This window comes from Elephas maximus, chromosome 2, assembly GCF_024166365.1.
Source record: "Elephas maximus indicus isolate mEleMax1 chromosome 2, mEleMax1 primary haplotype, whole genome shotgun sequence".
Lineage (NCBI taxonomy): Eukaryota > Metazoa > Chordata > Mammalia > Proboscidea > Elephantidae > Elephas > Elephas maximus.
The window spans coordinates 188,167,779-188,179,981 of NC_064820.1; the positions used below are offsets into that span (position 1 = coordinate 188,167,779).

A 12,203-nucleotide genomic window follows, 5' to 3' on the forward strand; every position below is an offset into this window, starting at 1 on the left:
GGGATTTTGAATTAGAAAGTTATTCCCTGTTTCCACTACTTACTAGCTGTGTGCTGTTGGGCAGATAGGCTTTAGTTTTCTCAATGGGTTATTATCATCTTGCTTCCTGGGCCTGTTATGAGGATAGAATGAAACAAATGTCTAGTACCAGGCCTGGCTCAGAGAAGGTGCTCTGTGTTGGTGAATTCCATGCCTCCCCCCATTGCTTTAGAGCTATGTCTACACTGTTAGGTATGTATCTTTACATTACGGCCCTGGGAACCTTGAAAAATTAACCCCTTGATTGTCTAGAATCAGTGAGGTTACCCCTGCCTCGTCTATCTGCTACATTTATACAGCTGGATAAATGTAGGAAGAAATCTGGGCCTGTAACCTTAGACATGAATGAATTCCTTTTTAAGAGAGCTCAAATATTTTGATCAAATTTTCATTATAAGAATAATATATTGTTATGATAAAAACTCAAACAGTTCAGAAGAGTATCCACTGCTAGTCCTTAAAAATCCATTGCTGTGGAGTTGATTCTGACTCGTGGTAACCCCGTGTGTTAGAGTAGAACTGCGCTCCATAGGATTTTCTTGGTTGTGATCTTTACGGACACAGATTGGCAGGCCTTCCTTTCAAGGTACCGCTGGTTCGTTCAAACCGCCAACATTTAGGTTAGTAATTGAGTGCAACCCATTTGCACCACCCATGTACCTTGTATTTACTGGGACCTAGATATCCCAATATTTATTTTTCTGTCCATATTACATTTCTTAGTCTGCCAATTCTACCCAGAGGGAACATAAATAGTCCATATCCTGATTTTAGATGTGAAAAAGACATGTACCACATTTTTCTGCAAATAATGCATGCATCCTATGCTTTTTGCCAGCTGCAACCCCCCGACCCCCAGGTATTTTGTAAAAGCGCCATGCAGATTTTTTTTACATGTAAAAAAAATTGGCATAATGCTTACAAAAATACCTGGGAGAGAGGGAGGGCGTGGTTGGCAAAACAAACGAATAAAAAATCAACAACAGATAACACATGCATTATTTGCATAAAAACATGGAAGTGTTTATCGAGTAGTCAGAACTTCTCATGGTGGCAAAACACTAAAAACTAAAACCTGAAAATACAGCACCATTTTTTTCCCAACCGCTTCTTTCAGTCATATTTGATTGAAATCTTTCTAGATCCTTAATGGCATCTCAAAAAAGACTTTAATCCCAGATCCAGTTTAATGCTCATACCTCCTTATTTCCTTCCTTCAGCTTAAACTAGGCTGGGGGAGGAAGGAGGTTTGGGGTACTCTCCAATTCTATCTCCCTCACTCCAATAAACTCGAAGATCAGCCAGTCCCCTGTACAAATAGCTGTCTAGCTGAGGAATGAGATGCCAGATGCCCCCCAAATCTCTGGGTGAATCTCCTGGAATGTACCCCATGCTTCAGGGTGGTACTGGGATAGTGAGAGCTGTACCATGCCCTCCAAAGGCAACAACTCCCGCCTCCAAAGACCCCTCTGTCTCCCTCTCTCTTTTCTGATCCCAGAGGCTGCAATGGGTGGGGGGATGCTCTTTGGGGGTAGCAGAACTTGTTTAGCTGCTTCTTGAGTGGGTGCAGTCTGCCCCACCCTCAGTTATTTTCTACCTGACTCTTCCTTTCTGGAACAACAAGAAAAGTCCTGTTCCACCTACTGATACACGTGCCTGTCCAGGCCATTCCACCCAACTTTAGTGGGGAAGACAGTGGGATTTCTAGATTGTGGTTCCCAAGAAGGTATTGGGTTTCACTAATCAGTAAAATAAAATCAGAGGAGGAGGTTGATAAAGGATCTTCTGCTTTTTAAAAGTCAGTCATAGTTTTGTTGCTCCTTTTGTTTCTAGAAATGGGACTATACAGGGCATACCATCCTGACACTTGTTCTTCTCACTTAAAAATATCTGGAGCTCTTTCTAAGTTGGCACATTACAGTATCTCATTGTTGCTTTGGCTACAAAGAGCTCCATACAATGAGTTTTTGAATCTGCCACTTGCAGAGGTGGGTACCCCCAGAGCTATGTAGCAGCTTCCATACCAGCAACTTCATCAAGGGTGATCTTGACCCATCCAGGTTCCTTGCTTTTAGGATAAGAGGGGCCATTATGAGCACTTAACGGGGAATCTGTTGAAAGCACCACTTTGTAGGGAAATGGGCCTTTGTTTGGGCCTGCACTAGAGACAGGTCGGTGTAAAAAGGACTCCGTTTTCTTAAGTAGTGCTATTCCATGATGGGGAGTTTGTACGTGATGTTTTCTTCCCTTCTGAATGAGGGTGAAGCTGAAAAGTCGGTAAAGTTCCATTTTGTTGAATCTGAAGTTTGTCTCATTTGCTTTGTTGTTATGGAAATATGTTGAAATTACTTCACTGAAAAAAGAAAAACAACATGATATTCCAAATCTGTAGGTCTTCGAAGTAAAATATAAAATATGCCTTGGTTTTCATTATTATTGTATTTTTTTTTAAACACTTACCATATGCCAGACAGCGGACAAGCTCTCTGAATTTCTTATCTAATTTAAGTCTCATGAAGAAACCAAACCTACTGCTGCCAAGTCAATTGTAACTCATAGTGACCCTATAGGACAGAGCAAAACTGTCCCATGGGATTTCCCAGGAGCAGCTGGTAGATTCGAACTGCCAACCTTTTGGTTAGCAGCCAAGCTCTTAACCACTGAGCTACGAGGGCTTCAAGCCTCGTGAGACAGGCACCGTTATTATTCCTGTTTTACAGACGATGAGACTCAGAGAAGCACAGTAACTTGCCCAAGATCACACAGACAGTTAGTTGCACATTTTCATTCAAACTCAGGTTTTGATTCCAGAGCTCACATTCTTAAATACTGATATGTACCAGCTTCTGTTGGATCTTAATATTATGTATTTCAGTCATACAGAAAAGTGAAAGTACACCCAGGCACCCACCACTCATGTAAATATTAACATTTGCCATGTGTGCTTCAGACAATTTTTTAAAAAGGAATAAACATTTCAGATGTGGTTGAAACCTTCCCCTTAAAAAAAAAAATTATTGTCGTAAAGTATGTATAACTTAAATTTGCCATTTTAACCAACCATTTTTAAGTGTACAACTCAATGACATTAATTACATTATTAATTAATGTTGTGCAAAGCATCACCACTATCTAGTTGTAAAACCTCTTCATCACTCTGAACTGAAACTCTGGACCCATTAAGCAATAACTCCCTAGTCTCCCTTTCCCTAGACCCTCATAGCCTATAATTTACTTTCTGTCTCTATGTATTTGCCTATTCTAGATATTTCATGTAAGTGAGATCATGTAATATTTGCCCTTTTGTGTCTGACTCCTTTCGCTTAACATAATGTTTTCAAGGCTCATCCATGTCTTAACATGTATCAGAACCTCACTGCAATGCTCCATTGTATGTATACATTGCATTTTGTTTATTCATTCATCCGTTGATGGACACTTGGGTTCTTTCGACCTGTTAGCTGTTGTGAATAATGCTGCAATGAACATTGGTGTACAAGTATCTGAGTCCCTGCTTTCAGTTCTTTTGGGCATATACCTAGGAGTGAAATTGTTGGGTTATATAGTAATTAAATGTTTAACTTTTTGAGGAACTGCAAAACTGTTTTCCATGGTGGCTGTACCATTTTACATTCCCACCAGCAATGCACAAGAGTTCCAGTTTCTCCACATTCTTGTCAACACTTGTTATTTTCCATTTTAAAAATAATAGCCATCCTAGTGGGTGTGAAGTAGTATCTCATTGTGGTTTTGATTTGCATTTTCCTAATGACTAATGATGTTGAGCATTTTTTCAAGGGTTTTTTGGCCATTTGTATATCTTCTTTGAAAAAATGTCTGCTCAAGTCCTTTGCTCATTTTTTAATTGGGTTGCTTGTCTTTTTGTTGTTGAGTTGTAGGCTTCTTTATATATCACAATATTAAACTGTTATCAGATATGTGATTTCCAAATTTTTTTTCACGTTCTGTGGCTTGTCTTTTCACTTTCTTGATAATGTCCTTTGACATTATTTTAATGAAGTCCAAGTTATCTATTTTTTCTTTTGTTGCTCGTACTTTTGGTTTTATATCTAGGAATCCATTGCCAAATCCAAGGTCATGAGGATTTATCCCTATGTTTTCTTCTAAAAGTTTTATGATTTAAGTTACTGGCCCATTTTGAGTTGATTTTTATATATGATATAAGTGATACATGTCTAGTCTCATTCTTTTCCATGTGGAGATCCTGTTGTCCCAGCACCATTTATTGAAGAGACTATTTTTTTCTCCATTGAATAAATTTAAAATTCCCTTTTTAACCTCTCTCCTATTCCATTATGTTTCCTTTTGTCCATAGTGTAGGTAACATTCATCCTGAAGTTGATACGTTTTCTTCCCATCCAAGGTTCTGTACTTTTACCAGATGTGTATACTTTCATAATCATGTTTAATAAATAGTTCTCACAATAACCCAGCCGGACTATATGTTATTTTTCTCATTTTACAGTGAAAACAGTGAGGGCTAAGTGACATGTCCAAAGATCCTGCTTGGACTGACAGACAGGGGACTAGATTGCTAGGTGCTGGATTCTTTTTAGATGTTCTGGGGTATTTTAAATCTTTTATTTTCTCCATTCCAGTGACTTTAGAATTTAGATGCCTTTCATTTAGGTGTTTGTGAAGTGGGTGGGGAGGACAATTTGAGTAATTGACTCTTCATAATTTTCCAAAAGAATGGTAAAGAATTTCCTTTTTCTCATCTTCCCACAGAATATACCTTAAGAGTTCTCTGTTTTTTTTTTTAAAGGAGCTATTACATGGATACCTGTTAAAAATCCATTGCCATTGAGTCAATTTCAGCTAATGGCAACCCCATAAGTTACAGAGTGGAGCTGTTCCATCAGGTTTTCTTGGCTGTAAACTTTATGGAAGCAAATTGCTAGGCCTTTCCTCTACAGCACTGATGAATGGATTCAAACTGCCAACCTTAGGTTAGTAGTCAAGAGAAAGCCATTTGCACCAGAAAATCAGCCATTGGAAACCCTGTGGAGCACAGTTCTCTCTGATACGCATGGGCTTGCCATGAGTTAGAATCAATTCAATGGCAACTGGCTATTACTTAATTCAAAAGGGTACTGAGCTAGGGCAAGTCCTTGGATATAGTAAACACTGTGTTACACTAAGCTTGCTTTTGATCATGGCACCCATTGTCCTGGGATTTTGCCTGTGTGCCAACTGCTGTTATCTGCCTGGGTAGATCTTGGAATGCAGCTGGATGTAGCTGACCAGTGACTGGATTAGGGAGCTGATATCAGAGGACAGAGGTCAATGACCCAACAAGAGTGAGGAAGTCAGAAAAAGTCCTCAGGATAGTGCCGATGCATTTGATGGGTATGGATCCTGGTTCTCCCGCTTCACTGCTGAATGTTGGGATTTCTTCCTCACCTGCTTGCTTCTCAGTGTCATCATCATCTAGCATGTGGAGGTGGTGATAAACCCTTCCCAAAGATTCAGTGAGAGGATCACTGGGGACTTATTTCTGAAAGCATCTAGCCCAGTGCCATGTACAAAGTAGGTGCTCAGTCAATGCTTGTTGAACTTGAGTCTGAGAGCCAGAATGTAAATGCCAGGTGCAAGAGTCGGTTTCCTGTGGCTGAAGCTCTGAGAATCAGGAAACCTCCAGGGTGTGCAGGAGTAACTGAATCTCAAGGGTCAGAACAGGCAAAGACCCTAAACTCAGGTAGCCTGGACCCTGGACCCCGATGGAGCCTCCATCATGGAGGGAGAGATGTAGACACGAGCTTTGGATAGGGACTATTGGTACCTCCAATTGTTTTCTGGTGGATTTTGGTGGCCTTGGCTAGCAAGTAGGTGCAGATGACTGCACCCAAGAGAACTATACCTGTATTCGTGATATAACCATTGCATTGGGAACAATGTAGTCTAACAGCTTTGTGTGCTAACTCTGAAGTCACACAGACTTGGACTTGAACCCTAGTATGTACCATTGGTCCAGTACCTCAACTGAAAAAATCTGTTTCCTCATCTGTAAAATGGGAATGATAATGCTTAGCTCACAATGTTGATATACGGATTAAATGAGAGAATGCATATACAACACTTTACACACAGTTTTGCATGCATCAATGATCAGTGATCAGTAGCTAATAATAATATTAAAGAACGCTTGTTGCTCAATGGTTAAGTAGTCAGCTGCCACCCGAAAAGTTGTCATTTTGAAATCACCCAGTGGCTCCTCAGAAGAAAGACCCAGTGATCTGCTCCTGTAAAGATCACCACCTGGAAAACTCTATGGGTCAGTTCTACACTGTCACATGGAGTTGCTGTGAGTCAAATCTACTCCAATGGCACCTAACAACAACAACAGTGATAATGTTACAAATATGCTCTTATAATATCTACTTGGTGGGATGGAGCAGCATTACAGTTAAAGGGAGGTAGTTACAGCACAGTGCTGCAGAATGTGGTCTCTGGAGTTAGATACTTGGGTTTAAATCCCAGCTGCATCATTCCCTAGCTGTGTGACCATCAGTAAGTTGATTAACCTCTCTGTGCCTCCCTATTTCATTCGCAGATTTGAGACAGTAATAGTACCTACTTTAAATGATTGTTGTGAAGATTAATTTATAATTTCCCCCCAAGCTCCCTTTAACAGAGTTCCTGGCACGTAGGAGCACTCAGAAAAGTGTTAATTCTTGCTCATTTTTACCACTAGTCATTACAAATAATTCATGAAGTGGTAAGTTTTCCATCACAGCAAGTATTCAGTTAGATAGTGCCATAGTGGAAATTTAATTTTGGGGATTCAGATGTTGGAAGAATGGAAATACTAGGTAACCACCACATTCCTTCCTCCCATTAGACAGGAAGCACCATGTAATGACAGCTTATGTTCAAATTCTGATATTGTCACTTATTAGCTGTGTGACCCTGGGAAAGCCACTTAACTTCCCTGTGTCTTAGGTAGGCCACTCATCTATAAAATGGGGGTAATAGTTCCTGACTCATATGGTTGTGATGAAGATTAAAAGGCTTAATATACAAAGAGTAGAGCCCTGGTGGTACAGTGGTTAAGAGCTCAGGTGCTAACCAAAAGGTCAGCGGTTCGAATCTACTATGGGGCAGTTCTACTCTGTCCTGTAGGGTTGCTATGAGTTGGCATTGACTCGATGGCAAAGAGTTTTGGTTTTTATATGAAGAGTGCTTAGTATGGTACTTTATTCTAAACCTGAGATTCTTTTTTTTTCACCTTCCCTCTCTCCCTCCCTTCCGTGTTCCCTCCCTTCCTTCCATTTTCCCTCTCTCCTTCCTCCCTCTTTCTGTTTGTTAAAATAGGAGGCACAGTGGGCCCCTGTTGCTTAAGAACTTTCTTTAGGGCCTGATCTACCAGCTGGCTCATGACTGTGAGGGGTGACTTTGCGTTTTAAGTCGTTTGTTTGGGGGCTTGCGTGTATGTGTGTTGAGAACATATTTCAACAACAATCTGTCAGCCCAGTAATGAGGGTCTGTTAATGAGGCTCCTGACAGACACTTTTTATTTACAAAAATGACAAATGCCACTACTTGACTGTGCTTGATTCATTTCAAAGGCCAGTGGACTCATTATAGTCATCAATACTTGCTACACGGAACCTCATTTTGTCAGAGGACTGTGTATAATTTGAATTTCTGTTAATTGAATCATTTTTGATATTTCTGCAAAGGGAAGAGTCTTCTAAAATTTCTGTCCTTGTACCTGTCTCTGAACATATCTGTTCTGTAATGACTAGCTTTTGCGTATCACATGTTAGACACCATCTACTGCTGTTAGAACTGTCAGTCTTATTTTAGGTTATTTGCCAAAATCCCTCAGCCTTTCTAGGTCCCTAAGGCAGAAGGTGAAAGAGTGTGTCCACAGGGCCTAGGCAAGTAACATGAATGAGGGAAGGGGCTGGGTGAAAGTTGAAGAATTGGAGCCCCCTCTTCTGTCTGAGGAAACCCTGGTGGCGTAGTAGTTAAGTGCTATGGCTGCTAACCACAAGGTTGGCAGTTGAAAACCACCAGGCGCTCCTTGGAAACTCTACGGGGCAGTTCTTCTCTGTCCTGTAGAGTCACTATGAGTCGGAATCAACTCGATGGCAGTGGGGTTGGTTTGGTTCTGTCTGAGGGAGTTCCTAGGTGATGCAAACAGTTAATGTGCTCAGCTGCTAACTGAAAGATGTCAGGTTCAAGTCCACTCAGAGGTACCGCAAAAGAAAGGCCTGGTGATCTACTTCTGAAAAAGCAGCTATTGAAAACCCTATGGAGCACAGTTCTACTCTGACACACATGAAGCCACCATGAGTTGAATTGATGTGACCGGCAGCTGGTTTTTGGTTTAGCTCTGTCTGATGGGAATAGCTGCTTCTCACTGCTAGCCAACTGTGGCCATGGGGGAGTGCTGGCCCAACACTGTTGGGCCTCCTGATTTTTCCAAAAGAAGGAGGGAATTTGATTCTTATGTAAAATCCCTGTATTTTTAGATGTTCTTAGATGTTGGTGGCCAGTTCAACAGAATTGTATTGGGTCAACAGGATGTATCTGAGGGCCAGATCCAGCCCAGAAGCTTCCAGATTTTGATCTCTATCTAATATTTAAAGCAACTTATAGGAGTTAAAAACCAAAATCCAAACCAAAACCAAACCAAACAAACAGCCATAAACTTATAAGTATAAATGAGAGACATATTTCTTTGTTTTTCTTTTGCAGAGTGGTATAGGGGACATCTCGTAAAGCACAAAATATTAGAGGTAAGGTCAATTTGTGTTTATTTGGGACAATACTGGGTGTCTTTACATGGTCCTGCCACCCCAATGGGCAATTCTTTCCTGCCTTTGCTCTTCCACAAACTAAACTCATTCCTCCCTCATTGTGTCCTGTGCTTTCTCGTCTCTACACCTTGGTACTTCCTGCGCCACACCTCCCTTCATCTTTTACTTATCTCCTTTAATAAAAAATTTTTTTTTTTCTTTCCTAATTTTATTAGGGTAAAATATTTTTTTTAAAAAAGCATTTCTACTTTAAGTGTACAATATGGTGAGATTAATTAGAATCACTGTGTTACGTAACCATCACCACTATTCATTTCCAAAACTTTTTCATCACCCTAAACAGAAACTCAGTGCTCCTTAAGCTAATAACTCCCTCCAGCTCCTGGTAACCACTGATCTACTCTGGCCCCTACATATTTGCCTCTTCTAGGCATTTCACAGAAGTGGTATCATACAATATTTGTCCTTTTGTGATTGACTTACTTTACTCAGCATAATGCTTTCAAGCAAGTATCAGAACTTCATTTTTCTTTAGGGCTAAATAATACTCAGTTGTATGTATGTAGCATATTTTATTTATCCAAGCCATTCATCTGTTGGTGATCACTTGGGTTGTTTCTACCACGTGGCTGTTGGCTGTTGTGAATAATGTTGCTCTTTTACCTGACTGTAAGGTGGATCTCTGGTGCTTTGTTCACCCTGAAGTCTTTCCTGATATCCCAATCACATATGATTTCTCCCTTCTTTGAGTCCCTGTGGAATTGTGCTTTTTTTTTTTTTTTGAATTATCTTCTACTGCCTTCCTTTAGAGTTGTTTGGGGCATTCATTTATCTCTTTGTCTACGTATCCATAGAAGTAGATATAGAAAAGATCAACCAGTGCCATCTCTGCCCTGGAGGAGTTCACTTGTTCCCACCCCACATTACACTGTGATCTCCATGAGCACAGGCACCTGCCGTGTTCGTCTCATTATCTCTCATGGTGTCTAACACAGTGACCGGGTGTCCCCAAGTGTACACTGGTTGAATTCATGAAAGCAGTTCTAAGTAATTGATGCACTTCTCTTATTAACTGAGCTAAGCTTAAAAAAAGCTCATGGAGCAACAAATGACAGAAGCTTCTTCCTCCTTTCCTGACATGCTGTGTTGGGAGGCGTGACCGTACTCTGCTCTCAAAGAACAGTACAGCAATTCCAGGGAGAAAAAAGCCTCAACTCTAACTTGCCCAAATGTAACCAGGGGCCCTGCTGGTTCATGACTTGAAGGGTGACTGCTTCCCTGTAGTGGGACAGGAGAGGAGCGAGGACAGAGTTCCTTGTTTCACTTAGTGTGGCTCCAGTTTTTCAGGCACTGCTTCCTTCTTGCCCACCTGATAGGATGAGCACTCATAATGGGTTGGAGCACATCCTTCGGGATTTAGGCCTATAGTGGGATCTAGAGCAACTGATGGAGGGGAAGCTAGCGTTTAACAAGTATATTTAGGATCCACCCTGCTGTATCTGACTCTGGGATTATCCCTTTAAAGTGGAGGATTTTACCAGTCAATAGCTTTTAGAAAAATCATGAAGATCTGGGGTCAGTAGTTTCTTTAGGAATCTGTCTTATTCTTTCATTGGTTTTGTTTATATTTTATTTTATTTGTTTCCAACAGGGAATTTTTCCTAAATCCTTTATCCACATCAAGGAGGTGACAGTTGAGAAAAGAAGGTACTTGCCGTTCGTCACACGCTTGGCCCTGCAGTGGCATATGGGTGTCTTTGTCCTGTTTATTTTGACACTCACACTTGGCAGATCAGGGTGCTGAACTCATCTGTCTACTCTGTGTTTATTTGTATGCCTCCTTCCCTTACTCGATGGAAGAGCTAATCCAAATTGATTCGTGTTCAGATCTGATTCAAGGGGGTATTAGCAAGTTTGGAGACTGAAACTTTTCACTGACAGGTGACTTTGAACTGTATTAAAGTAGATTAATCCTGAATATTGAGCATGAGGGGCCCACCCTAGTGAAGGAGCACATTAAAAAGGAAGTTCCCTGCATTTGCATAATGTATTTGGTGTGGTTTTTATTGGAGGTGGGTTAGTCTCATGCCAGCAAGGCCCCTCTTAGCTGCTGCCACGGATGCAAATTTGCCCACATTTTATCTTGTTAGCACCTGGGTCTCAATTTCACGCCATTTTCTCTCCCACTTTAAATAGAAATACCGAAAACATCATTCCTGCAGAAATTCCTCTGGCACAAGAAGTGACAACAACACTTTGGGAATGGGGCAGCATCTGGAAACAGCTCTATGTGGTGAGACACAAAAGCCTGCCTTCCTGCAGTGGAAGCTTCTTGCATTCTTTGATTTGATTCAAGCTCGGAATTTAGCCTTAAATAGGGCATACAAAGGAGGCTTTGGTGACATAGCAGACCACAAACTATTATGCATGAGGACATTGAAGTACAGAGAGGTTAGGTGACTTGCTCAAAGCCACACAGCTCCCTAGTGACAAAGCCATAGTAAATAGTATCTGGGGTAACATTTCTGTTTTTAAGGTAGTACAAAAGCTCTCAAACTTATGCATGCATGAGAATCATCTTGACAACTGTTAAAAAAAGCTTTCTTTTACAGGGCTTAGTAATCTGCATTTTTAAAAAGCTCAGGTGATTCTGATTTGAGGTCTGCTGATAACTCCTTGAGAAATAACTGTTCTCATGTATTTAGTTAACTAATGGCTACTGTCCTCAGATCCAAGAGGTAGCTTTGACCCTCGAAACACAAAGATTACATATTGCATGTGTTTTCTCTGTTTTGAAGCAATGCTAATTTTAAATCCTCCTTTGATATTTCCAGAGCTCCTAATGGAAGCAATTAGCTAAACAAACCATTAAGCTGAGAGTGAAAATGTCAACCAACTCTTCCTGCATATTCGTTACAGCACTGTGCACACGTGCAGGAGCACATATGTGCCCTTTGTAGTCTCACATTTTATGGTCATAAATGTTGACTCCTGTTGGGAAATTTCATAATTTATGTTAATTGGCACACCCAATTCTATAAGTTTCTCAAAAGTTGTTTGGGAAGTTTAGAAGGGCAATTAGTAAACTTGGGGCCAAAGTGGTTTCTTATTGATCTCCACTGGTACTATTCCTTTTGAAACGTAACCACATACTCATGCGTCACGGAAGCTTGGCATTTTCCCTTAAGAAATCTGAGAATAGCAAGTTCATCATGCCCTTTACTCTAGTAAAGAGATCCTCAAACTTCCTTATTCCACTATCATCTTCATGATTCTTGCCATATCTGCATATCACCTGTATATACTTACTTAATACCTAAATTGGCTTTTTAGTAAACTGAAATCAATTAACATAAGGAACTTTATAGCACACTT

The 12,203-nt window shown here is 40.6% G+C and overlaps 1 protein-coding gene across 1 annotated transcript in view; it reads left to right on the plus strand.

Annotated features, from left to right (window-relative positions):
- Positions 1 to 12,203, plus strand: part of DOCK2 (dedicator of cytokinesis 2) — a 543,298-nt gene that overhangs the window by 27,800 nt on the left and 503,295 nt on the right. Inside the window, exons 3-5 of the mRNA XM_049874293.1 lie at positions 8,767 to 8,807; positions 10,480 to 10,535; positions 11,025 to 11,121. Of these exons, the coding sequence (XP_049730250.1) occupies positions 8,767 to 8,807; positions 10,480 to 10,535; positions 11,025 to 11,121 (194 nt within the window). The remainder of the gene's footprint in view (positions 1 to 8,766; positions 8,808 to 10,479; positions 10,536 to 11,024; positions 11,122 to 12,203) is intronic.